Source organism: Amia ocellicauda, chromosome 23 (assembly GCF_036373705.1).
Source record: "Amia ocellicauda isolate fAmiCal2 chromosome 23, fAmiCal2.hap1, whole genome shotgun sequence".
Taxonomy (NCBI): Eukaryota; Metazoa; Chordata; class Actinopteri; order Amiiformes; family Amiidae; genus Amia; species Amia ocellicauda.
In genome coordinates this window covers 5,709,621-5,735,040 of record NC_089872.1, presented here as the reverse complement: position 1 = coordinate 5,735,040, position 25,420 = coordinate 5,709,621, and the positions used below count along the sequence as shown (strand labels likewise).

The window sequence follows — 25,420 nt, the reverse complement described above, 5'->3', positions numbered from 1 at the left end:
GTTAAGCCCACCAAAATCTAAGTTTTACATGTTTTCTTACAGATATGTGAATTGCTTCCCAATAAAGTGGGTATTAAAACAAAGATTAATCTCTCATCTAAACACTTGTGGTAGATTTTGTCTTAAATTTACTAAATTAAATGTATTATTATTATTTATTTCTTAGCAGATGCCCTTGTCCAGGGTGACTTACAAGTTTACTTATTTAATTACAAAACTGAAAAGTCCGTAATGGGCTGATAAGGTACGGTGCATCCGGAAAGTATTCACAGCGCTTCACTTTTTCCACATTTTGTTATGTTTACAGCCTTATTCCAAAATGGATTAAATTAATTATTTTCCTCAAAATTCTACAAACAATACCCCATAATGACAACATGAAAGGAGTCTGTTTGAAATCTTTGCAAATTTATAAAAAATAAAAAACAAAAAAGCACATGTACATAAGTATTCACAGCCTTTGCCATGACACTCAAAATTGAGTTCAGATGCATCCTGTTTCCACTGATCATCCTTGAGATGTTTCTACATCTTGTTTGGAGTCCACCTGTGGTATATTCAGTTGATTGGACATGATTTGGAAAGGCACACACCTGTCTATATAAGGTCCCACAGTTAACAGTGCATGTCAGAGCACAAACCAAGCCATGAAGTCCAAGGAATTGTCTGTAGACCTCCGAGACAGGATTGTATCGAGGCACAGATCTGGGGAAGGGTACAGACATTTTTTTGCAGCATTGAAGGTCCCAATGAGCACAGTGGCCTCCATCATCCGTAAATGGAAGAAGTTTGGAACCACCAGGACTCTTCCTACAGTGAAGCATGGTGGTGGCAGCATCATGCTGTGGGGATGTTTTTCAGTGGCAGGAACTGGGAGACTAGTCAGGATCGAGGGAAAGATGAATGCAGCAATGTACAGAGACATCCTTGATGAAAACCTGCTCCAGAGCACTCTGGACCTCAGACTGGGGCGAAGGTTCAAAGGAGTGGCTACAGGACAACTCTGTGAATGTCCTTGAGTGGCCCAGCCAGAGCCCAGACTTGAACCTGATTGAACATCTCTGGAGAGATCTGAAAATGGCTGTGCACCGACGCTCCCCATCCAATCTGATGGAGCTTGAGAGGTCCTGCAAAGAAGAATGGGAGAAACTGCCCAAAAATAGGTGTGCCAAGCTTGTAGCATCATACTCACAAATACTTGAGGCTGTAATTGGTACCAAAGGTGCTTCAAAAAAGTATTGAGCAAAGGCTGTGAATACTTATGTACATGTGTGTAAACACCGGACACAAAGGGGAGAGAGAAAGTCTCGAATTCCGGTAGTGTCCGGGCTTTATTAAAGGTCAGGTCCATTCAGGGGACACAGACAAACAGGGAAAACAAAAGCAAAATAAAGACACAAACATCCACAAAACAGGGTACTCTGGGCAGGCAGGGGTTCTACAAACAGTTCTCCTTCTCTCTGGTTAGCTGCCTCCGTCGGGGAGGGAGAGGGATTAAATAAACAGGGCACAGATGCCACTGATGTCACAATCGCCTCGGTGCTCATTGACCGCAGCCCTGAGCCCGCAGCCTGTTAGCGAGGGAGCAGACAACACAGCTGCGGCACATGAGCACCTCATCAGCGGACGTCAGCAGCAAGCCATGCCGTGACAGACAGCGGGCTGTCACAATGTGCTTTTTTTGTTTTTAATAAATTTGCAAAGATTTCAAACAAACTTCTTTCACGTTGTCATTATGGGGTATTGTTTGTAGAACTTTGAGGAAAATAATAAATTTAATCAATTTTGGAATAAGGCTGTAACATAACAAAATGTGGAAAAAGTGAAGCGCTGTGAATACTTTCCGGGTGCACTGTACACTGTACCCTTTAAGCCCACAAAAGTTTTAACAGTAAATACTTCAGATTGTATTGATTAAGCACTTGAAGTCACTTGACACTTCAGAAAAAGGAGCATGATTTGTGGACACTTGCCCCCCCCCCGGTCCTGCTCTCGTTCTATACGTCTATAAATAATAGGAAAATATCAGTATCGGTATCATCCGATCTTGTATTTTAGAACTTTTCCTGTATAATTCCTGCACTTTGTATTGCTCTTAAATTTTGTCAGTTGCCCTGGTCAAGGGTGTCTGCTAATAAATAAATAATAATAATTGGCAGTCCAGACATTTGCTCTTGTGGACATGTCAGTACTGGGCAGCCTGAAAAGCCAGGACCGGGCATGTGAATTTCTCAAGGGCCAACATCATTGAATTTATTATTTATATGAAGAATCAAACCAGCCATGTATTCCAGGTCAAGCTTATTGAAAGTGGCCTGTGAACCCTGCATGCAATCTGGTAGCCATCAGGAATACACAGTGTTCTCATCTCTTATGCATCAGACCTATACCTGCCACTAGCAGCAATATATCTAGCTGAGCAGATTCTCTCCCAGCTTCAGAAGGTTGGCCCAACAAAAGGATGACAATGAAATCAGCAAGATGTCCTTCCTTGTGCCCTTAGAAGTAACAGTAGTCTAAATCAGAATCCAGAATTCTGACTTGGACTACTACAGGTTTTTGCGATGCATGGATTCACACAAATTGTGAGCTGTAAAGCAGAAATAGTATTCCAGTTTAACAAGAAAAGGCAATTTGGAAGCCTAGTGTATCTCTATCCACTTTCCAATCTGCTATATAAAGATGCCATTATCTAGTATTTAGGGCATGTTAATAAATATATATGGTAGTAATAATTACACAGGCCTTTGAAACCACTGATTTTGACTTGTTTTTGTCGCACCCTTTAGATTGTATTCCGGAAGATCAGTGATGTGAAGCGTGAGGAGGAGGAGAGGCTGAGGAGGAAGAACGAAGCCCCACTGAACCTGCCCCCCGACCACCCGGTCCGCAGACTGTTCCAGAGGTTCAGGCAGCAGAAGGAGGCACGCCTGGCCGCGGAGAGGACCAAAGACCCGGACGATGTGGATGTGGAGAAAGGCACTGTCCACATCGAGCAGGCCCCCCAGGACGTCATCGCCACCACCAGCATCGTCACGGTCACCGAGAGCCCTGCCACGCCCGTCCCCTCCGTCTCCACCAGCGCCTCCGCCTCAGGGGCCTCGGACCGAGCCAAGCTGCAAGCCCCAGCAGCCGCCAACTATGCAGGGAGCAAATCGGCCGAGACCACCAAAGGCAAAGGCTGGAACAGGTTCAAGGAGTCCGTGGGGAAGGCCGACAACTGGAACAAAGTGTCCAAGGCCGAATCCATGGAGACCCTGCCTGAGAGAACTAAATCCCATGAGGAGACGTCGCTGAAGAAGACAGATTCATGCGACAGTGGCATCACCAAAAGTGACCTGCGCCTGGACAACGTGGGAGAGGTCCGCAGCCCCCAGGACAGGAGCCCGGTGCAGGCCGAGGTCAAACACACCTTTTACCCCATCCCTGAACACACCATCCAAGCTTCCATTCTGGAGCTGAAGCATGAACTCAAAGAGGACATCAAGGCCCTCAACAGCAGGATGGCCAGCCTGGAGAGCCAGCTGGCCGAATTGCTGAGAATACTGAAATCTAGAAAGTCGCGCAGCTCGCCTCAGCACCTGTTTGAAATCTCCAGGCCGGTGTCTCCAGAGTCGGACAAGGAGGATATTTTTTCGTAGTTTTTTTTCTCCCCCCGACACTTCTCGGAAGCAGAGTTTTGAGTCTGTCCTGGAAACGGTGCACAGACTGTAACCGGAACCACATCGGGTCAGATGACGCAATGTGTTCCTGTGACTGTGGCTGCGGGAACGTTAGGCTGGTTGACACGATGTCCAGGAAGGCCAATGCGCCCGATTGATTGAGCTGTCACTCCAGCGAGGCAAGCATGGACCCATCGTGGGGTGTGGTTGCATGGAGGTGAAGTTCAGTCCGCACTGTAGCTGCACCTCACACCTTGGATTACAGCTGGATTACGTTACTGGATTACAGCTCGACTCAGTTTGCAGTGAATGTTAGCTGTATATCTGAGTTCTCACGGGTCGTTATTTTGTCTCCTTTTTTGTAGCGTTTACAATGGAAAGAGCCGAATTCTATTTTTATTTATCAAAAGAGCCTCTGTGCGATTTCTATCTTATTGACCGATTTTAGGTCTTTCTGAACAGTAAATTGTCCATTTGCTAGTTTTTTTGTTTCATTTAGTTTTGTTCTTGTTTCAGATCAACAGGCAGCAAACCATTTATTTAAGTTGTATTTATTTATTTATTAATGTTTTATATGACCGCAAAATCATTAACAAGTTCTCAGGACCATCATCCTGTTTTAGATCGACTTCTAAACACCTTTTGTTTCCATTCCTATCAGCTCTCTGGCTCTCAGTTTATTTCAATCGTAAACCTCTGTGTTGTGTCACAAATTAGTTGTATGTTGCTATCAGCATGTCATTTAGCCACTGACCACCCATGTATGTTCCTTTGTCCTTCGCCTGTTCCTCCATAGTGGTTTATGCAGATGAGTGCTGACATATCATGGTGTCGAAATGAACTGAATGCGTTTTTTTGCACTAAAGTATTCCTAAACCTTATCGTTCGGTCTGGTCCATGTGAAGGAGAAATCTCCTCCCTTTCTGGTTTTCAAAGTCGTTGTCCTCGGACCTCAAGCTTAAAACCTGAACTGCTAATGGAAGTATTGCACGGTTTCACATAGCCAATGGAATACGGATGTGTTTCTTTAGCAAGCAGGTCTTCCAAATCCTCCCTTCGCCCAGCCCTCTCGTTTTGGCTCAAAGCAAAGACTACTCTGACACCACGTGGGCCTACACATGCGTGAGTCTTTACCAGTGGCCTTGACTTTTGTCTTTCATTGCTGTCTTTCCCTAGGCATGGATATCAGATATGTAATTACATTCTGCATCCATACACAATGCTGAGCTAAGCGTTTCCTCAGTTTTGTTTACTGTGGATCTACAAGCTCCAAATTTACACTTGGGATCTACAGCTACAATTACGATACCATTCTTCATTCTCAGCTGTATGTTTTATAGTCTATTCTGCTGTAGCCAGGCGTTAAGAAGCTACATACAATCCTAATTACATCCCCTGTCATTCAAAATGTGAATTAAAAAGGAAAACTCTCAGGAGTCACCCATTCTTGTTTGTTATAGATAGCTCTTGAAACTAAGAGCAGTTTGCACACAAGCATTCAGATTGTTAGTGTGACCGACAGTAATACAGTAATGTTGGGTAACTATTTCCAAATCACTGAGATATATATATATATATATATATATATGTTTGCCAGCATTATTTAAATTCCTATTCCTTTCAGGCGGTTGTCAGAAATGGTTTGGGCCGATTACAGGATTTGATTGATTTACATTTCTATGTAACTGAATAAGAAAACAGGAAGTGATAATCTCAGCCAAAATACAGGAAGTCATTTGAAGATATCTTGAAATGATTTGCAGATATCTCTAAATGAACAGGAAGTCATTTGAAGATATATCTAAATGATTTGCAGATATCTCTAAATGATTTGCAGATATCTTTAAATGATTTAGATATCTTCAAATCATTGAGATATCTGCAAATCATTTAGAGATATCTTTAAAAAGCACCTTATTTAAATATCTCTAAATCGTTTGCAGATATCTCTAAATCATGTATAGACATATTTAAATGATTTATAGATATCTTTAAATATTTGAAGATATCTTTAAATGCATTTAGAGATATCTCTAAATGATAATTTGGCTTGCCATAGGCCTCCAACCCTTCGAGTGAGCAAGTTTAACCTTCTGCAGCGAGGACTTCAAAGACCCGTCTATTTCAGTCCTGTCTTTAGTTGAATAATTTTGCAATATTATGCTAGTATGTACTTCAGAATTCATAACATATCAAATTGGGCCTTTTCTAGAGTATAGGAAAATAAAACAAAACAAAAGTCTTAAATTGTTAAAGCTGGTTGTCTTTAGCCAAGCTTTAGACAATTGCTGGCCTTCAGTTTTATGTGTATTTTAAACGCAGTAAATCCAAGCTTACTTGGATGACATGATCTTCCTTTACCAGTTTGTCCGTATCATCAGTGCTTTTAATTTTGAAAAATAATGTTTTTACTTGCATTTTAACATTGTTTTTAATGAAATTATTTATGTTAAAAGACACTTGTTTTTCTTTTGTTTTGATTGATTGGTGGTTGTGTGTTTTTATTTTGTCTAATGCATTGACTGCTTTTATTCCTTTAAATGCATCTGACTCTTTTGTTTCTGTTCCTTTGATGTTTAGTTTGTTTTTTTATTTATCTGATGCATTTCCGTTACATTTCAATGCATTCGACTGTTTTGTTAAATTATTGTTGTTTGGCAGTTGCCACCTTTACACATTTAATTGTTTTGATTGTTTTAATGCATTTGTTTATTGAGTTCATTTTGTATTTTCGTTTGGAATCACTTTTAGGATTTTAACATTTAGATATGATTTTAGAATTGAATTTAAAACAAATTTTAATCATAAGTATTAAAATTTGATTTGTTTTTTGTAATGTAAAATACTATAACAAAATAAACTACTTCAGTCCCGTCTTTAGTTTAATAATTTTGCAATAATATGCTCGTATGTACTTTAGAATTAATAAAATATCAAATTGGGCCTTTTCTATAATATATGAAAATAAATCGTTAAAGCTGGTTGTCTTTAGCTTCAGTTCTATGTGTATTTTAAATGCAGTAAATCCATGTTGTTATCCATCTTACTTCACCGCTGTGTGGGTTTGGGTGACATGATCTTCCTTTACCAGTTTGTCCGTATCATCACAACTAACATGTGGTGTTATTGTATGGTCTCGTGCAAAGGGGTCCCATAGTGAAATCTCTCTGTTGCAGAAGGCACACAGATCTTCTGACAGAGCCTAGAAAAATATGTATTTCAGTTTGTACAGTTACTGAAGTACCAAGCAATAGATATCAATAAGGTATTGAAAATAGGCTTCTGATTCTTAAGGATGAGGTTTAACCCCCCAAAACATTGCATGGTATTTCCTTCGCCATTGACAGTACATAAGAGCCAGCAATAAGCACTGGCAGACTGCTAAGCAATATCTTAAAAAGTGTTAATTTTACTTTTCACAAAAGCTCTAAATAAATGTGTTTTTTGGATAGGGAAAAATCCAACAGAGATGACTTTAGGGATGTTTTACGTCAATGTGAAAGAGCAAGACTTCTATGCAGAAAATGAAAGTGTTTCATGATCAACAACACTATTACACCCCAAAATGTATTTTATACGAAGGCCTTCCCCCAACTTAAGTGTCTGTTATGCTATGGACTTTTAAAAAACGAAATCAAATCTGAGATACAAAGTAATTCAAATGTATTATAATCCTTCCTTAGATTACAAATTGTAATGCAATAGAGGGAGGAGCCGAGTTCTCAACAGAAGGGCAAAAGTCTCAATTTTTTATTTTCTTTTTTCTGCACTTCACTGGGATTCTAGTGAGGCCACCCAGAAACAGAGCCTTTAAGAGTCGCATTATGAAATGGTGTAACTACATTTAGCCATCATGCATGTGCATTACAATTACTGTACATCTGTTTTGCTGTTCTGCTTTGTACAACATCATGTTACCTTCCCTTTCCAATGTCAAGCACCAAAAAAAGTTTTACTTGATTTTTCTGTTGCACTTCTTTAATACATCTGCGCAAGCATGAAGAATGAAGAAAAACAATTAGAAACTATTTTTGTGGTCAGCCATGAACGCTGCCAGGTAGCAATGTATGTACTGTTTTGGAATGTTATACAAAAAAAGAAGGGGAAAACATAAAAAAAGAACAATGTGATTTATGCACATGTTATTGTATTCATATATTTCCTGTAACAAAACTTTTAACTAAGCACAAATAAGAGTATTTGTAAAGATATGTAAAATATTATTTATAATAATAAAATATTTTATACATGAACCGGTTTGGTCCTAAATTACAGCGGTGTGCTCTTTCAAATTGGTCCCTAAGCTGGGTGTATTTTCACAAAGACTTTCTGCTTCATACACTATAGTATAATATATACCAGCACCCAACTGCATACAGTACTGCTTTTACAACTATGAATTGGTTTATTTCAGATATAATTTATGTGCATGCTTGAGATGCTTACCTCTGAGGGGTGAATTTACTCCCAGAGCTTTTGGTTGAAATGCAGTTGTGAATTGGTAAACCCAAGCTTTGATCCCTGGAGCTGTAATTTAAAAAACAGTTAACTTTGCAAATATAGTTACTTGAGCACATTTGTGTGCACTCCACCTCCTGTACTTATGTTCCACTGAAATACCAAATGCACAATCATTACTTGTAAATACATGACTGGGATTGAGACCACGGGCAGAAAGTAGCAGTTTTGTAAAAATCACCAGTCAACCCATGTCATGTATATTTCATGTTTGAATAAAGTGAGATTCTGTAATAGGTCCCTTGGCCTGTAGGGATTGTACAGTGGGGCAGGCCTCTGATGAAGATGAATTGACAGAGATCTACAGGGTAGCCAGCCTAGGGCAGGAACAGCCTGAATGGATAAAAGAGATTAGAGACTGTGTGCTCCCATTACAGGCTGGGACAACTGTGACCTGCCTATATTTTGGATAATGTGATATGGGTGAAGAGTTGAGTATCTGACTCAACTGACACAGATTGAAAAGAAGTTGAAGAAGTAGAAGAGGAGATACTGTTTGCACATTCAATGGGATGCAGCTGAAGGCGAGTATAACTACACAACCTTAGTCAATAATAATTTAAATACTGGGCCTTTAAACCCAGTGTTTGGGTCCTCAGTACAGCTACACAAGTACAGTCCATTATAACGGAAAAATACCTGGCATTTAACACAGCTATTTGAGTCCAGCATTCAGTTCCAAAACCATAATCCTTTATGACATGAAGTCCAGGGTCAAGCTACAGAAGTTGTTCCTTTTATAAAATGAACTACCTCATTGTGATTGAAGCCTGGTATCTGGGACTATAGAACGACGACGCAAAACATTATAGTTCTATAATATTCTTACTGGCATTTTAGCCAGGTGTTTGTGTTCTTCATTCAACAACAAAATCCTTTAAACATGAGATACCAAGTGTGTAGGTCAAGTGTTTTCGGTTCAGGAAATTGGGACTCAAGCACAGTCCTAAATAACAAGAGAAATCTGGCATTTAAGGAAGGTGTTTATGTCAGGTGTAAAGCTCCACAGACCCTGTCCTTTGAAACGTTATTTTTTGTTTGTTTGTTTTTAATTATTGGCACTGGATGTCATCATTTATGTAAATTAGAATATTTTCCCTTTGATTTTATTTCTGGTCCTCACACACACAACCCTGCTTTCAGGGCGTTACATTTCCTATTCAAATATGAAGTCGCGATGGTTAATCAGACTACCTCTACACAGTGAAAGGCTTCTTCTGTTTCAAAAAGGTTGTATCCCTGAATAATTGGTTCAAACAATTATCAAGGGAGAGACGGTATACACAAGTGTTTGGAACCCCAGGCTTAATGGAATAGACATTAATTATATGTAAATGCATACAGTAGCTGGCTGTTTCAAAAATCTCTCCATTTCTCTATTCAAATTCCTCTATTAATCTTTAACATCTGAAAGCACCATTGCACCCCCATAACTTTCATTCATGCTAGACTAGACATCTTGTCCTGCGATGACTTTCTGCACACTGTCATTCCTTTCGAGTCAAACAACAAATACATTTGGATCCCTCAGCCGAAATGACTCACCCGAGAAGCCAGCGTCACTCTGTGGTTGTGGATAACGTAGAATGTTTTTCCTCTTGACTGCTCAGATCAAAGGCTTCTTTCTACCAACCCACCCATTCCCTATCCTTCTGTTCTTAGTCTTTGTTCTGAAAGCTTAACACCTTGTAACAAACACTGTTTCCTACACAGCAGCTGCAGCTTTTAATGTACTGAAACTTTGTGCTCAAATTAAGCTTTACACAAAACCCCCATCCCCCAAAACAATGTAATTGGAACCATTTTCACCAGTTGCCTGAATAGAAACCAAATAGAAATAAGTAGCTTAATCTTTGCAACACTGACATTCAGTACATTCAGAGATTCGAGATTTAGAAAAGACCAAATAACTAAACATCATACTGCTGTACCAATTCCCATGAACACTAAACAGTGCACTGACGATGGGGGGATACCTTTCATCGTAAACCGCTGGTGAAGGTGACAGATGCTGCTATTGGCTCGAGCGCGCAGGCTGACAGATCCACACACTCCACTCCTGACTGTGGTCAGTGTGCAGAGCTCAGGGGACGCACATCCTGGGTCAGGCATCAGAAGCAGAGGCGCTGACAAGGGGCAAAGTGGTGATGGCTGCACATGCTGTCTGACACGAGGGGGGGGGCTGCAGATGTTCGGTCACACAGTAGACGTCCGCTACAATGAAACCATACCCAGGATACTTACTCCCCTGTCTGGCTGAAAAGGGAATGTAGATTTCATGTCTACAAACTCTCACAGACTAGACCATTTTTCAGCAACCCAGGTAAGCTAGCAGATTTCATAACGGTGAACAAAAAACATCTATAATTCTGGACGATTCTTCCATTTTAAAGAATTAGGGAAAGCCTGGAGAAAGTTGCTCTTTCTTGCTTAAATCCCCCAGGATCAGAGAAGGTTTTTCTGAGGGTAGTGTTTTTGAATTCAACCGTGCCCACAGGGTATACAGGGCTTCTGTCACACACCTGCACTTCCGCTTGGTAATGTGTCCGCAGTAATTACGCTTCTGTGTAAGAGCATCAATCTTGGGGTTATGTGACCAGGGGTACAGATGAATCAAGGAAGGATAAAGCCAGCTCACCAGAAATCCCAGTCCCAGTTCAATAACAAGCTGTTTGTTAAATGCACTCATTACCTACAACCCTGCATGTTGTTTCTGAAGTTGTATCACTGCTCTATTTCAGATGACGCAGAAAGAAAAGGGGAAAAGTCGGCTTGTGATAAAGCATGTCCATTTCCATTAAACATAAGATCAGTTACTAGTACATTGTTTCCACAGCACAGCCGTTTAAGATGACTGGTTTTTGGTCATCAGTGCTGAACAAGAAGATCTGACAACAGTGTTTCAAGATCACAAGGGTCGCATAGCTTTTTTTTTTTTTTTATACAAAACTTATGCTCTCATTAAGTACTACAATGTATCAGGAAAAGACACCTCATCATAAATTACAGACCAGCATAGTATGAATGGTTCTTATCGAAATGAAGAAAAACAATATAAAAAAATATCATGACAAACAGATGTTTTGAGTAATATTATTTAAAATAATACACATATTACATATTACTTTTTTATTGTTCAATAGGAATAGGAATAGGAATAGGAATAAGACAATGAGTATTTGTATGAGGTAGTCAAGTGCTCAGGTGGGACAAAACCAGGATGGGGGACCTCCTGAGGAATGGCAGCTGGAGCTCATATTGAGACCCTTTGAGGTCCTCAGTTTCAAAGGGAAGTACGATGCAGGATTGTCACTGTGAAATTAACACAATCAATATTTGTTCATTAAGTGCCTAACATTTCTGCCATCTTAAAAACTCCCTACATCGGCCACCCCACAGGTCATCGAAGTACATTAAATGTATTATTTTGAATGCATATTGTTCCACCATCAGGGCTAATCAGTTAATATGTCAGGCAATATTACTGGTCACTACAACCTCTTTGTGATTCACTATTCAAGTTCATCCTACAGGGGGAATGCATCAGTATGGGGACTGTAAAAATGTTTGGCATGCTGCTCTCTTGAAACAGCTTTTACACTGATATACGATGAGTATCATTTCAAGGTTACATCAAAACACTGGCAGTAATATTGAAAACACCTACACATGGAGCACGGTCTCCAGTGGAATTCATTAACAGCCCAGAGAGGCTCGTCCCTCTTCCTTACAGTGTAGATCTGAGTTATCGAACAGCATAACATCTCGCCTTAGATGCACCGTGTCTCCACAGGGAAGTGCGTTTGTTACTTTATCATACTAACACAGTGTCGCTCTATTGTCAGCTGCTGGCACAGAGCAACAGAACAGCTAAGCTGATGCCTATAGTTTGCTGAAGCACAACCTCTTCAGATTCATCATCCTGGAACGCTCTCTTTTCATGCTGCTAAATATGACATAAGTGCTGCACATCGTGAAATGCAGATTATTGCTGCGCTTAGCTGACAGCAGCGCCGGGAACAGGCTGTGTGCTCCTGAACAACAGGCACTACATCCTTGACCCACCAAAAGGTTCTCTGCAAAGACACTCTTCAGACCATCCTTCACTCAGAACACACCTGGCATTTGCTAATCGCTGAGTCCAATCAAAGTTTAATCAAAATTTTTGTTTTTTAATGCCAATTACCAGGCGTTTTTATGACATGGCTAATCCATTGCTTACAGGATTGCATTGTAATGAAACCTAGTCTTACAATAAGCTTTTTAATGGTAATGTAGCCGAGAGAGAGATAAATAAATATTAGTTTTTTCTTAGCTTTGTGCAACTCAAACAACTAAGTCTAAGCTTTGAGCAATAGTAATTAAATAGGATTTTTCTTTGACCTGCTCGATAATCTGATTAGTGCCATGGAGCTGTTCTTATTCTTTCAGTGCTATGAAACAGATCTGTGAGGGGAGCTCCTAGCTCTGTAAAGCACTTAGGCAAATGTGCTGCTATTTTAAGCAGTGCATGAATGTAAGTCGATCTATAGCCCTAAAGACACATAAATAATACAAAAAACAGACGCATAATTAAAAGAAGAAACACCACCGGCTACATGCAATACAAGAAAGCCAAGAAACGGAACGCTTGAATTGAAATGAAAAACCCTTGATTTCCTATTTCTCTAGTTGATGTATTGTCAGTGTCCCATCAATCTGTGAGCTGATTTTTCTTCATTTGAAAGGTAGTTAATTCCCCCATACACTGAATTGTCTTCTCAAAGGTGATTTAAAATTGCATTCATATACCGTTCACCACCGTGTCTACAAAATAAGATTTCCAGTAAGGTTTTGGTTCACAGTTCTTCACTGCTGTAAAACGTTGTGTCTCATCTCTGTACCTTATTTTATAGCGTTATTATTTTCCTTGATTTCAGTTCATCTATCATGAAGGAAGCTGAAAGGTCTTTATTTATTTATTCCTCATTCTGTTCGGTCACCTTATGAAACAACTTGGAAAACTGTAAATACAGTGCTGAATTGTGTTAAAAAATACAGGATGAGGATTATTAGTTAAAATATAAATAAAACACAGCCACATGATTTGTTATTTTCAACATTGACACAGAATTTGTCATTTTCTCCTCCTTATACAGAACCTTCCTGTTCATGCATCTTAAATAAACAAAAATGTAACGGGTTATTGAGAAACTGAAGTGTTCAAAAACCTTAGCTCTGAAGTGAATGCTGGGCCCAATAGTCCATCTATGGCTGGTTCAGAGCTGCTGACTGTGGCAGGGTAGACTCTGAATGCTGCCAGGGTTGGGTGAGCTGTCGTCCTGTGTTGCTTGCAGATCCACTGAGGACTGGACTGAAAGAAAAGCAGATGCTCCTACTACACAAGATGTGGAAGATAAGTGATCGATCTCTTCGTCTCCTGTGCTGGTGAAAGGGGTGGCAGCGCTGTGTCTAGCTGATGTCTATATATTTGCAAATCCAAATTGGGAGTGTAGAAAAAACGTATTGAATTCCATTCTAGGCCACATTTCTGTACACGCAATTACATCAATTTTTCTGTAGTTACACATAATAGCCCACAGTAGTTTGGTTTTCAGCTCACTTTACTGACGTTTTCTGTCCCACTCCATTCCTATCTGGGCAAAGCAATACAGAAACGCTAGCACTGATACAGCTGCAGTAGGCCAACCTGTATAGAGAGAGAGACAATTAATAATATTACATGATAATATATAAGAACATGTATAATAATATAGGATTCTCCTCAAGTATTACACTTGATTCATTGAAAAAGATGTATTCTTAAGTTTTCCATTATTTTTAAAAGAGTGAACACACTTGTACATCTTTAACATGCTGGGGTTCAAGACATTTCTTATAAACAGTGGCAAAGTATTTGATCCCCTGCTGATTTTGTACGTTTGCCCACTGACAAAGAAATGATCAGTCTATAATTTGAATGGTAGGTGTATTTTAACAGTGAGAGACAGAATAACAACAAAAAAATCCAGAAAAACGCACTTGGTACTAGTACTTGGTGGCAAAACCCTTGTTGGCAATCACAGAGGTCAGACGTTTCTTGTAGTTGGCCACCAGGTTTGCACACATCTCAGGAGGGATTTTGTCCCACTCCTCTTTGCAGATCCTCTCCAAGTCATTAAGGTTTTAAGGCTGACGTTTGGCAACTCGAACCTTCAGCTCCCTCCAAAGATTTTCTATGGGATTAAGGTCTGGAGACTGGCTAGGCCACTCCAGGACCTTAATGTGCTTCTTCTTGAGCCACTCTTTTGTTGCCTTGGCTGTGTGTTTTGGGTCATTGTCATGCTGGAATACCCATCCACGACCCTTTTTCAATGCCCTGGCTGAGGGAAGGAGGTTCTCACCCAAGATTTGACGGTACATGGCCCCGTCCTTCGTCCCTTTGATGCGGTGCAGTTGTCCTGTCCCCTTAGCAGAAAAACACCCCCAAAGCATAATGTTTCCACCTCCATGTTTGACAGTGGGGATGGTGTTCTTGGGGTCATTCCTCCTCCTCCAAACACGGCGAGTTGAGTTGATGCCAAAGAGCTCGATTTTGGTCTCATCTGACCACTCCTCTGAATCATTCAGATGTTCATTGGCAAACTTCAGACGGGCCTGTACATGTGCTTTCTTGAGCAGGGGGACCTTGCGGGCGCTGCAGGATTTCAGTCCATCACAGCGTAGTGTGTTACCAATTGTTTTCTTGGTGACTATGGTCCCAGCTGCCTTGAGATCATTAACAAGATCCTCCCATGTAGTTCTGGGCTGATTCCTCAACCATTCTCATGATCATTGAAACTCCACGAGGTGAGATCTTGCATGGAGCCCCAGACCGAGGGAGACTGACAGTTATTTTGTGTTTCTTCCATTTGCGAATAATCGCACCAACTGTTGTCACCTTCTCACCAAGCTGCTTGGTGATGGTCTTGTAGCCCATTCCAGCCTTGTGTAGGTCTACAATCTTGTCCCTGACATCCTTGGACAGCTCTTTGGTCTTGGCCATGGTAGAGAGTTTGGAATCTGATTGATTGATTGATTGATCCCTTTAAGAGAGTGCTCCTAATCTCAGCTCGTTACCTGTATAAAAGACACCTGGGAGCCAGAAATCTTGTTGATTGATAGGGGATCAAATACTTATTTCCCTCATTAACATGCAAATCAATTTATAACTTTTTTGAAATGCGTTTTTCGGGATTTTTTTGTTGTTATTCTGTCTCTCACTGTTAAAATACAACTACCATTAAAATTATAGACTGATCATTTCTTTGTCAGTGGGCGAACGTACAAACTCAGCAGGGGATCAAATACTTTTTTCCCTCACTGTATTCCCAACCAGATGATTTCAATTGTCTAATATTTCATATGAGATGTTAAAAATCTATTCAATGTCTTCCAATCAAAGTGCTCTCGCTTCCAATAGGCATTAGTTGTGCATTATTTTATTTTAAGAATGATGAGCACCCTACCAATACCTGTAACAGTTCAGTATGACCATCACTCCCTATAGCCAGCAGTGCAATACACTGACTAGATAATTTTCTAGTTCCAATCAGATTTACACAACAAACAACAGCCTGCCAATTACCAATATAATACAAGGAGTCGCTGGCGTAATTCTATGAACATTTAAAGACAACACAAAAAGTGTCAATATTTACAAAAAGTCAATGTGTAGGTTATTTTTTTTGCTGGACCCCCACATAGGTTTACTTAATATCATTGCCTACCATTTCTGGAAATCTGATTTCCACTTTCAAAAATAAATAAATAAAACAAATCCTGTCCTGTAAAACTAAACATAAAAAAAAATAGTTTAACACCACAATATCCATGTCATTTGTAAATGAGGCCAAGTTGCAGACACTGAACCTTCAATATTGTGTGTAAATGGTAAATGCAGAACATAAAATGCAGCATCTATGTTGTGAATAGGGCTTTAAATGGTTAGCATTGTGAGCGGACTGGATATTATATTATCTACAGATAGCATTCTATTATTTGTGACAGAGTTTGTTGGATTATTGTTCAAAGTTTTCTGTAGTTTGTGAAAATACTCTTTTACATTCCCTTTAAGCCCAGTCTCAATTACAGTCACCTCAGAACTGCACTGAAAAGAACAGAGGTCTAGTATTGTTCTGTCAAGGTCAAGCTCTCTGTCTGTTCAGATTGACATTATACAAGAATCTGAAGTTTTTTTTTCTTTGTGCCTTTTGTACAGTAACCACTGAGAGCATTTCCAAAACTGCAGGAGTGTGAACAGTATGGATCTCCACGTTTAAAATTGCAGGTCGCACAGAAAAAATAGCCTGAGTGAAAAATCAATCCTCAATACTGTATGGAGCTACTTTAGTGTTTTTGGCATCCATGGTCAAGTATTTAGTGTGTCCACCTTCAGCTGATATAACAGCTTGAAATACAATTGGCAAAGTGTGCACAAGCCTCTGCCATTGATTCCTTGGAATAATACAATTTCAATTCTCATTTCTGCCTCAGTCCCTCTGTGATGTTTTGTGGCCAGTAGGAAAGTGCTCTCCGGTGCAATAAAGTAATGCTCACTCAAGCTGAGGTAGGAAAACTTCTTAAAAAACAAAAACAAGGAACAAATCAGGCTTCTAAAGAAATCCTGCAAACCTTTTCCCCATTGTATTTTATTAATGCAGAGGCTTGCAATCTTAAAATGAGCTCTCATAAATTGTGGAGTTTTTACCACTTTGGTTCTAGTGGTATATCAACTGTTCTTATCCAGCCCTGCATAATACAAAACTCCAGGCTCCCACACTGAGACTGCCCCACTTTGTCCTTGGTATTTTGTTCCAGTTGAATTATCGCTTTTTAATAACTTATTCTTGTTGTTGTTCATCTTAATATGCAAGGTTGCTTACCCCACCTGTCTGCAGATGCTTATTTTTCCTTTTTGTTATACTTTTTTAATATCTTCCATAAATTATAAATTCTGTGCCTTGAGGGGAAGCGCTTTCATACTGAAATTATATTAACCATTTCCATTGGATATACTGTACATTACCACGTGATCATTGTAACCACTATGATTGACACAATAGAACCTGATCAGCTGATCTTTTCGCAACAAACAAAAACACAACAGCACACATGCATTTCATAAGCTCCAATGGAAAAGTAAAGGCTTAAGGCAAACAGAAGGAGTCTTTCATCTGTTCAAGTTAGCTTTTGATAACAAATAAAGGCCCTTGTTTATAGTGAATGATATCAGCTTGTCCTTCACTCTAAATTTGCCTCCGTGTGTCACTTTGGAAACTGTGCCAGCGCTCAGGACTTTGAATCGTAATGTTAAGTGGCTTGGTTCATCTGCAAGGAGCTCTGTAATGTCATTGTCATAGAGTCGTGCTGTATTCCAGGTGGATAGTTCAGAAGCGGGTTTGTCAGCTCCTTTTAGCATGAATCAGACACAGGCCCTGTTGGTCAAGAAAGACCATTATTCGTGACTGTGCATTCTCAGCGCAGGTTACAGAGAGCGTATTAAGATGGTCTCTCCACAATTTAATAGGCTGAGGGGCCTGGATGTGGTAATAAGTTGCACAATACATAACCGTGTATTAATAATACATATACTCCACTACAAAACAAGAAATGCAAATGACAAGAATAGAGCAAAGGAGCTCATTTTCAATACCCTCTTATTTGCATACCGTAATCTGAAACACAATGGGTTTAAGTTTGATATCCTGTCAGACCCAACATCTCTCCAATGTAATCAGGGTTGGCGATGAACCCAAGTATTTTCCAAAGATGTCATTGTATTAACTAACAATTAAATGGAGGAACAAAATGCTGACAGAATGGGAGAAGGGCAGGGCTGAGACCGAAAGCCGCAGTCACGATGGCTTTCCCTGCTCAGAATCACATCACAGCCCCCCCAGCCCAGGCAGCAAGGAAGGGCCAGGGCGCCCTTCCCAATAGCTAAGTGATTGTTTTGCCAAGGAAGGTTAGAAATTAATGTGAAATCATCGCTCTAAATGAGATAATATCAGATTGTGTTTTCACCAGGCAGAGGGGTTGGAGAGTGACATAGTGTCTGTACCCTGATTGAAAGCAGAGAAAGGGAAAACTACGCAACTCCCTGTGGAAACCAGCAAGCACTATTTATCCCTGAGCACAACATATAGATAGCCTGCATTCAAAGCTCTGCCATGCTTTGGTCTGGTTTCACAAACACACATTAGCTCTAGTCGTTTACTAGCCAATGTCATTTTAGGTAGAGTAGTACTGCAATTCAAGCTGAATCTGTGTGCTGGAGTGAGCAGCACTGGGTAGAGGAAATAATACTGACACTAATTCTGCAAATGCTAATAATCATTGTAATTACTGCAGCGGAATGGACTAATGTGGTCTGGTGTCAGGAATTAATACCAAAAATAACAAATAATAATAATAATGCTAAACAGTTTTTCAGAGTGTGAAAGTGAAAAGGGGTCACTACAGTTTTGTTAAATGCGTTTGATTTCAGGAATGCTTTAAATAACCCGATTGTGCTGCTTCAGCTCCCAGAGGGAGTCGAGTTGGTGTGAAGCCAAAAGTTGACACAGGTAGTGTTGGAATTAAAGGCCCTCTTGCTGTGTACTTTCAGCAGCAGGTCAGTCAGTTAGCTGCACAGAAACAATAGCAGGTAACGTGGATCACACTGTTATATAAGTAATCCAAAACAGGTGACATAATCTAATGATTGGTAAAAGAGTATCATTGTTCATGGTAAGTCTTTTCTTTGGAAGAAATGTAAAAACAGGGTGGGATTGCAACACATGCTTTCTACAATCACTGATTTGTCAGGTACAGTGTATGTGACAGAGATCAATCTAAATCCAAAGAACCTATGGTACCAGCCAAGGAATCAGGAGATTTCAGAAAGTGTGGCATCACAGATAATTAAATCACTAAACGGCAGTGATACAGATATTTTTGCAGTATCAGCTCAGTGAATTATTTAAAAAGTCTACATAAAGAGGCAGAGTTGGGTAGTGGCGTGTTTACCCACACCTGTACACTAATTGCAGGGTGGAGTGGGGAAGCAACAGCAACAGTCACAGCTACCCTTTTGGTCTGCAAAGCAAGATCTGTTCGCATCACAGACAATTGATCAATTTAGACAATAACAGGGCTGCATTTCCAACTGACACTCAATCTGTTATCATTGCTACATTTCAGCACCTCGGACAGCTTTCCAAATAACTGCAGTGCAGCAGGATCTGCCCGGGCTTGACAGGCCATTATGCCAGGAATCATCCGGATCAATTGGTTTTTTATTTTCTTTCCTGTTTTTAACACTAAATGAGTCCTCCTCTTCTACTCTAGGAGGAAAGGCAGACAGAAACTCCCATCCAACAAACTAAGTTTAAATAAAGTGGTATGTAACACATCTGGCGAACATGTCATAAACATACACTATACATACATCAATATACGTGAATATCTATATACATATACACATCAATTCATATATGTAGGACCTGTACATCATGTTTTGAACTGCACTGTATTATTTGCACTTCGTATTGCTCTTATGTTTTGTAAATCGCACAGGATAAGGGCGTCTGCTAAGAAATACATAATAATAATATACAATAAAGAGAGACTTGTATTCAAAAGTATTCACATGCTTCATTTAAACACAAAATGTAATGTATATATATATATTGTAGTGTTGTGAGAGAGTAAGAGTGAGAATGAGAGAGGGTGAGATATTGGTGCTGACCCTGTTGGAACCTGCATATATACAGCAGGGGAAAAAAGTATTTGATTTGATTTTGTACGTTTGCCCACTGACAAAGAAATGATCAATCTATAATTTTAATGGTAGGTGTATTTTAACAGTGAGAGACAGAATAACAACAAAAAAATCCAGAAAAATGCATTTCAAAAAGTTATAAATTGATTTGCATGTTAATGAGGGAAATAAGTATTTGACCCCTTTGACTTAGTACTTGGTGGCAAAACCCTTGTTGGCAATCACAGAGGTCAGACATTTCTTGTAGTTGACCACCAGGTTTGCAAACATCTCAGGAGGGATTTTGTCCCACTCCTCTTTGCAGATCCTCTCCAAGTCATTAAGGTTTTAAGGCTGACGTTTGGCAACTCGAACCTTCAGCTCCCTCCACAGATTTTCTATGGGATTAAGGTCTGGAGACTGGCTAGGCCACTCCAGGACCTTAATGTGCTTCTTCTTGAGCCACTCCTTTGTTGCCTTGGCTGTGTGTTTTGGGTCATTGTCATGCTGGAATACCCATCCACGACCCATTTTCAATGCCCTGGTTGAGGGAAGGAGGTTCTCACCCAAGATTTGACGGTACATGGCCCTGTCCATCGTCCCTTTGATGCGGTGCAGTTGTCCTGTCCCCTTAGCAGAAAAACACCCCCAAAGCATAATGTTTCCACCTCCATGTTTGACCGTGGGGATGGTGTTCTTGGGGTCATAGGCAGCATTCCTCCTCCTCCAAACACGGCGAGTTGAGTTGATGCCAAAGAGCTCAATTTTGGTCTCATCTGACCACAAAACTTTCACCCAGTTCTCCTCTGAATCATTCAGATGTTGGCAAACTTCAGACGGGCCTGTACATGTGCTTTCTTGAGCAGGGGGACCTTGCGGGCGCTGCAGGATTTCAGTCCTTCACAGCATAGTGTGTTACCAATTGTTTTCTTGGTGACTATGGTCCCAGCTGCCTTGAGATCATTATCAAGATCCTCCCGTGTAGTTCTGGGCTGATTCCTCACCGTTCTCATGATCATTGAACTCCACGAGGTGAGATCTTGCATGGAGCCCCAGACCAAGGGAGACTGACAGTTATTTTGTGTTTCTTCCATTTGCAAATAATCGCACCAACTGTTGTCACCTTCTCACCAAGCTGCTTGGTGATGGTCTTGTAGCCCATTCCAGCCTTGTGTAGGTCTACAATCTTGTCCCTGACATCCTTGGACAGCTCTTTGGTCTTGGCCGTGTTGGAGAGTTTGGAATCTGATTGATTGATTGCTTCTGTGGACAGGTGTCTTTTATACAGGTAACGAGCTGAGATTAGGAGCACTTCCTTTAAGAGAGTGCTCCTAATCTCAGCTCGTTACCTGTATAAAGACACCTGGGAGCCAGAAATCTTGCTGATTGATAGGGGATCAAATACTTATTTCCCTCATTAACATGCAAATCAATGTATAACTTTTTTGAAATGCGTTTTTCTGGATTTGTTTGTTGTTATTCTGTCTCTCACTGTTAAAATACACCTACCATTAAAATTATAGACTGATCATTTCTTTGTCAGTGGGCAAACGTACAAAATCAGCAGGGGATCAAATACTTTTTTCCCTCACTATACCTGTAGCATTAACCCTGACTCTCATTATTATTTCTTGTTTTCTTATTATTTCTTTTTTAACCTGAAACTTTGATGCATTTACATTAGATTTTTTCCAATGGTGATCATATAATGCATGATTGTGAAAAGAGGCACAATACACTCAACGTGATGTTTAAAGCCTAGTTTATGTAATGGAGTCACTTAATTATAATAATAAATATTGCTTAATAAAACCTAATTATATGAGGGAAATGTAATTAGTATAGATTGCTTGAAATGATTATGATAATCAAAGAATTCTAGCAGCTGCTTGATTCCCACAGTAATTAAAACACCCGTGGGTTTGCGAGTGTGTGTTTTTCCCTATATATATATATATATATTCACTGGCTGGGAAATAGTAGGTACACTTAACAAAACCGAACAATTCTTCGTCCTTCATCTGGAGAGGGGAGAAAAAGCAAAACAACCATCTGTGGATAGAGCCAGTTGGAGACTTGTACACAAACATAACACTTGACTGCTGTATTGCATTTTGCAAATCTGAAGTGGGTTTAAACACATTTTAATATGATTTTAATATACTTTTGTGAAATCTGTTCCAGGACAGAAATCATTCCCATTGTAGTTTCCCTGGAGGACTGAGAGTTTTTCAGCTTCACATTTTTCAGTTGATAAACATTTCCATTTAACGCTCCATTAAAACAATGTAGACTGATAACATTTTAAGGTGGTAAAGGTTCAGAACAGAAATACACAAACACTTCAAGTATATAAAATAGTTTGTAATTCATCATAATAATAATCTCAATAATTAAACACCCGGCTACACTCCCCCATTCCAATGCAGTCCAAGTCAGTTGCATGTATCTACTGAAGATTTCTGAAGTCTCCACGGATTTGCCCAGCATTTGCCCAGCATTTACACAACATTTTCCATTTAATTGAATCAAAAACACATATTGGTTTAGCTCTGTGAAACCCTGGCCTACATATATCACAAGGATTGTTTGTTATTTATTTTGTGTGTGATCCCTTTCAAAGCATGTTCATTATAACATAGCTTCCGGATATGACAGCAGTCCTTAATAATTTCACCTTTGAAAATTCAGTTGCCCTCCAAATATGTCAATGCATACACAATAATGCAACCCTTTGAAAACAGTCACTGGTTACAGGGGTAAGGAAATGCAGTGCAGCCAGTCAGCTATACAGCAATATACACACAAAGACTACAAGTATTGCAAAGTGCCATTGTGTTTCAAGACAAAAAATATTTCAGTAGAAAGAGGCTTACATTAACAGCTCGGGTTAATACAAAAAGTAAACCTTTTTGAATCAGTCCACTGGATTTCAAGTCACAACCTAGTCTTTTTGGTCCAAAGTCATAAAGGAAATTCTTCTTCATTTTATGGCATTTTGTAACCCTTAGTATGGAGGCTAACCTCACTGTAACCCACTTACATGGGAAGTTACAGACTCAATATTGTAAATGCTAGATAAACAAACCAAAAAAGTTTAAGTAAAAGATGAAGACGGTGCAGGAGAAAAAAAACAAGAATAAACAGTGTGTGTGCCCTGCCTGGCCCCACTATTACAGTCACTTCAGGCACATGCACCTGCATTACATTTTTCTCTCTCTCTCTCTCTCTCTCTCTCTCCCAAAACAAGATACTCAGGGGAATACAAGAACTGCTGAATTGTGGGAAACAGGAACACTGCTGTTTATTTAAGTGAAAACAGAGGAACAGAAACTATAGTTATAATAGGAATTATAATATTCAATTATTCAATTCAATTATTGCAAGAATAATGGTCTCGAAGGCCTACCAATGCACACAGAAGACAATTGCAGGACACAACCAAAACAGTAGTGAAATAATACATGAATTGTCATAATTATAAAGGAAAAAGAACATACATATAGAAATCACTTAAATGTAGACATGTTACACACTGCTTTTCTTTAAATAACAAGCCCTCCCAGGTGAATGCGTCTTGGAGTCTGTACTGCCGAACCATCAATACTTTCCCGAAGTAGAGTGCTACCAAGACTAGTATCTACCTGGCTAATGACCCAATACCTGGGAGAAAGTGTAATCTCAAAGGCTTTGGGAAGATCACTTCTAAAACACTGCAACCTTATGCCATCCCCCTCCTCTATCCCACAATCCAATTTAATTTACCCTTATTCAGAAAATCAGCTCTACCTCTGACAAGCCTGTGAAGTAGGTTTCTTCTGCTATATGACTTCAGCCATCTAATCGGATAATGCCCAATGCCTCCCGGGCTCCGGATTACTGAAAGTATTGCCTTTGGCTCTTAATGTGTCTAGTCACTTATTGCAATTGAAATGACAGATACAATTGTGGGGTTCAGGCTGGTTGCATTTCTATACATGCTGCTATACAGTAATGGACTCATACATTCCTGCAGGCAAGTCAATGACAGCAGGATAATGTCGAGGTGAAGGTTAGTGTCAGACAATCTGCTGAGCAGGCATGTTTTCCGTCTAAGGCCAGTTGAAACCAGAAAGTTGGTCCTGCAGTACACAATCAGTATTAGAGGGCTCCCTTTGTCCTTAATGAGATTACTAAAGAATGCTATTGAATGCAATTGTAAAGGAGTCTTACTGTAAGTTCAGACCCAAAGCTGGGGAGCTACCGACAATACCAGCTCAGCTTCTATCAGTGTTTTTTTTTACATGAACAATGTTTCCTATCTTCTAAACATTGTAGAGTTGTGCTGGAAAGTACTCACACTGTTCCTTCCAGACAATGTTATTATGTCATTCATTAAAAATGTTCATGTATAAATTATATAATTTCAGAACTGTTTTCAAACTGATTCAGCCTAAAAAATACTTTAAAGAAACTAAACAAAACGAAAAGCAAAGAAAACCAACATTCCAGTCCGAACAGCTGGAATCCTTAAGGTTTTCTCCAGGCTGATGCAGATACTATTGATTAACAAGTATAGATTAAGGATCACTATTCACTCAAGGGAATGAATCATGAACATGTCCACACACACACACTATATACAGAGGGAGGCATATAGGATCAAATGTATGCCCTTGTTGTACAAATATATATATTAGAGACAATGTATGAACTCTCTTCTGTGAAAGTAAGGGTAAGAGACTATGGCCTCTGATGTATGCTCATTAGGAGCTGTTCAATCGAGTATCACAGACAGCCAGAGCCTCAGCCTCAGCAAATTACAGTTTCCCTCGGGGCCGAGGCTTCATTCCTGCACTCCTGTTAGCTGGAGAACCTTAGTTGCAACAGGAATTGAACACCTCTGTCACCCCTCCTCCAAACCCACTTGATCTCTGTGATCTTTTGAAGTATTCTGCACAAGCACAGTAGCCACTCTCAATTTCGTATAGATATATTGTGAGTCAGACAGCAGGTTTTCACAATACAGGTCCACTCACGCCTGGTTGGATATTGGAGTCTGTTTCCCCTGGAGGGGGTCTGATTGTGAGTTCAAGGACTTCATCAGGAGTGCTTTTAGGGTGTGTCTATTTGACCTAGTTGGCCGTATTGGTTGAAATGGAGCAGCGTGTGTATCCTGAACTGACCCAAAACCCTCCATTGCCTGAAATGAGCATACATAGAAGTCCTTGATAACCACAAGTTTTACAAAAATATTTATTTTGTCGTTTAACTGGTGTCATATCCTTACTAGGCATGTAATAGCTGCTACTGTAAATCTTAGTACATACTATTAATAAATAAGCAATAAAACTGGCTGGCTTTTGTATTAAAGTATTTATAACCTTGTTGTTAACAGTTATAAAGCATGACCATTATTATTATGAGTGACAGATACATAGAAAGCTTGGCGAACCAGAGCCCATGTGTTACCTGACTGTCATTGTGTAACCTCGCAATA

General features: G+C 39.8%; 2 protein-coding genes across 5 annotated transcripts in view; one reads left to right on the top strand and one right to left on the bottom strand.

Annotated features, from left to right (window-relative positions):
* LOC136718738 (potassium voltage-gated channel subfamily H member 1) overlaps window positions 1-7,915 on the top strand; it is a 117,776-nt gene extending 109,861 nt beyond the window's left edge. The window contains exon 12 of the mRNA XM_066696453.1: window positions 2,790-7,915. Coding sequence (XP_066552550.1) covers window positions 2,790-3,641 — 852 coding nt within the window. The 3' untranslated portion in view covers window positions 3,642-7,915. The remainder of the gene's footprint in view (window positions 1-2,789) is intronic.
* Window positions 1-25,420, bottom strand: part of hhat (hedgehog acyltransferase) — a 129,491-nt gene that overhangs the window by 7,051 nt on the left and 97,020 nt on the right. Inside the window, exons 12-13 of one of the 4 annotated variants that reach the window (XR_010805312.1) lie at window positions 13,391-13,869; window positions 8,109-8,189 (exon numbers count right to left, since the gene is read on the bottom strand). Coding sequence is in view for 3 of the 4 variants with exons in the window: in XM_066696456.1 (XP_066552553.1) it covers window positions 13,784-13,869 (86 nt within the window). In the remaining variant the exon portion in view is untranslated. Of the gene's footprint in view, window positions 1-8,108; window positions 8,190-13,112; window positions 13,870-25,420 lie in introns of those variants that run through there. The other 3 variants (XM_066696456.1, XM_066696454.1, XM_066696455.1) reach the window with 3 other exon arrangements.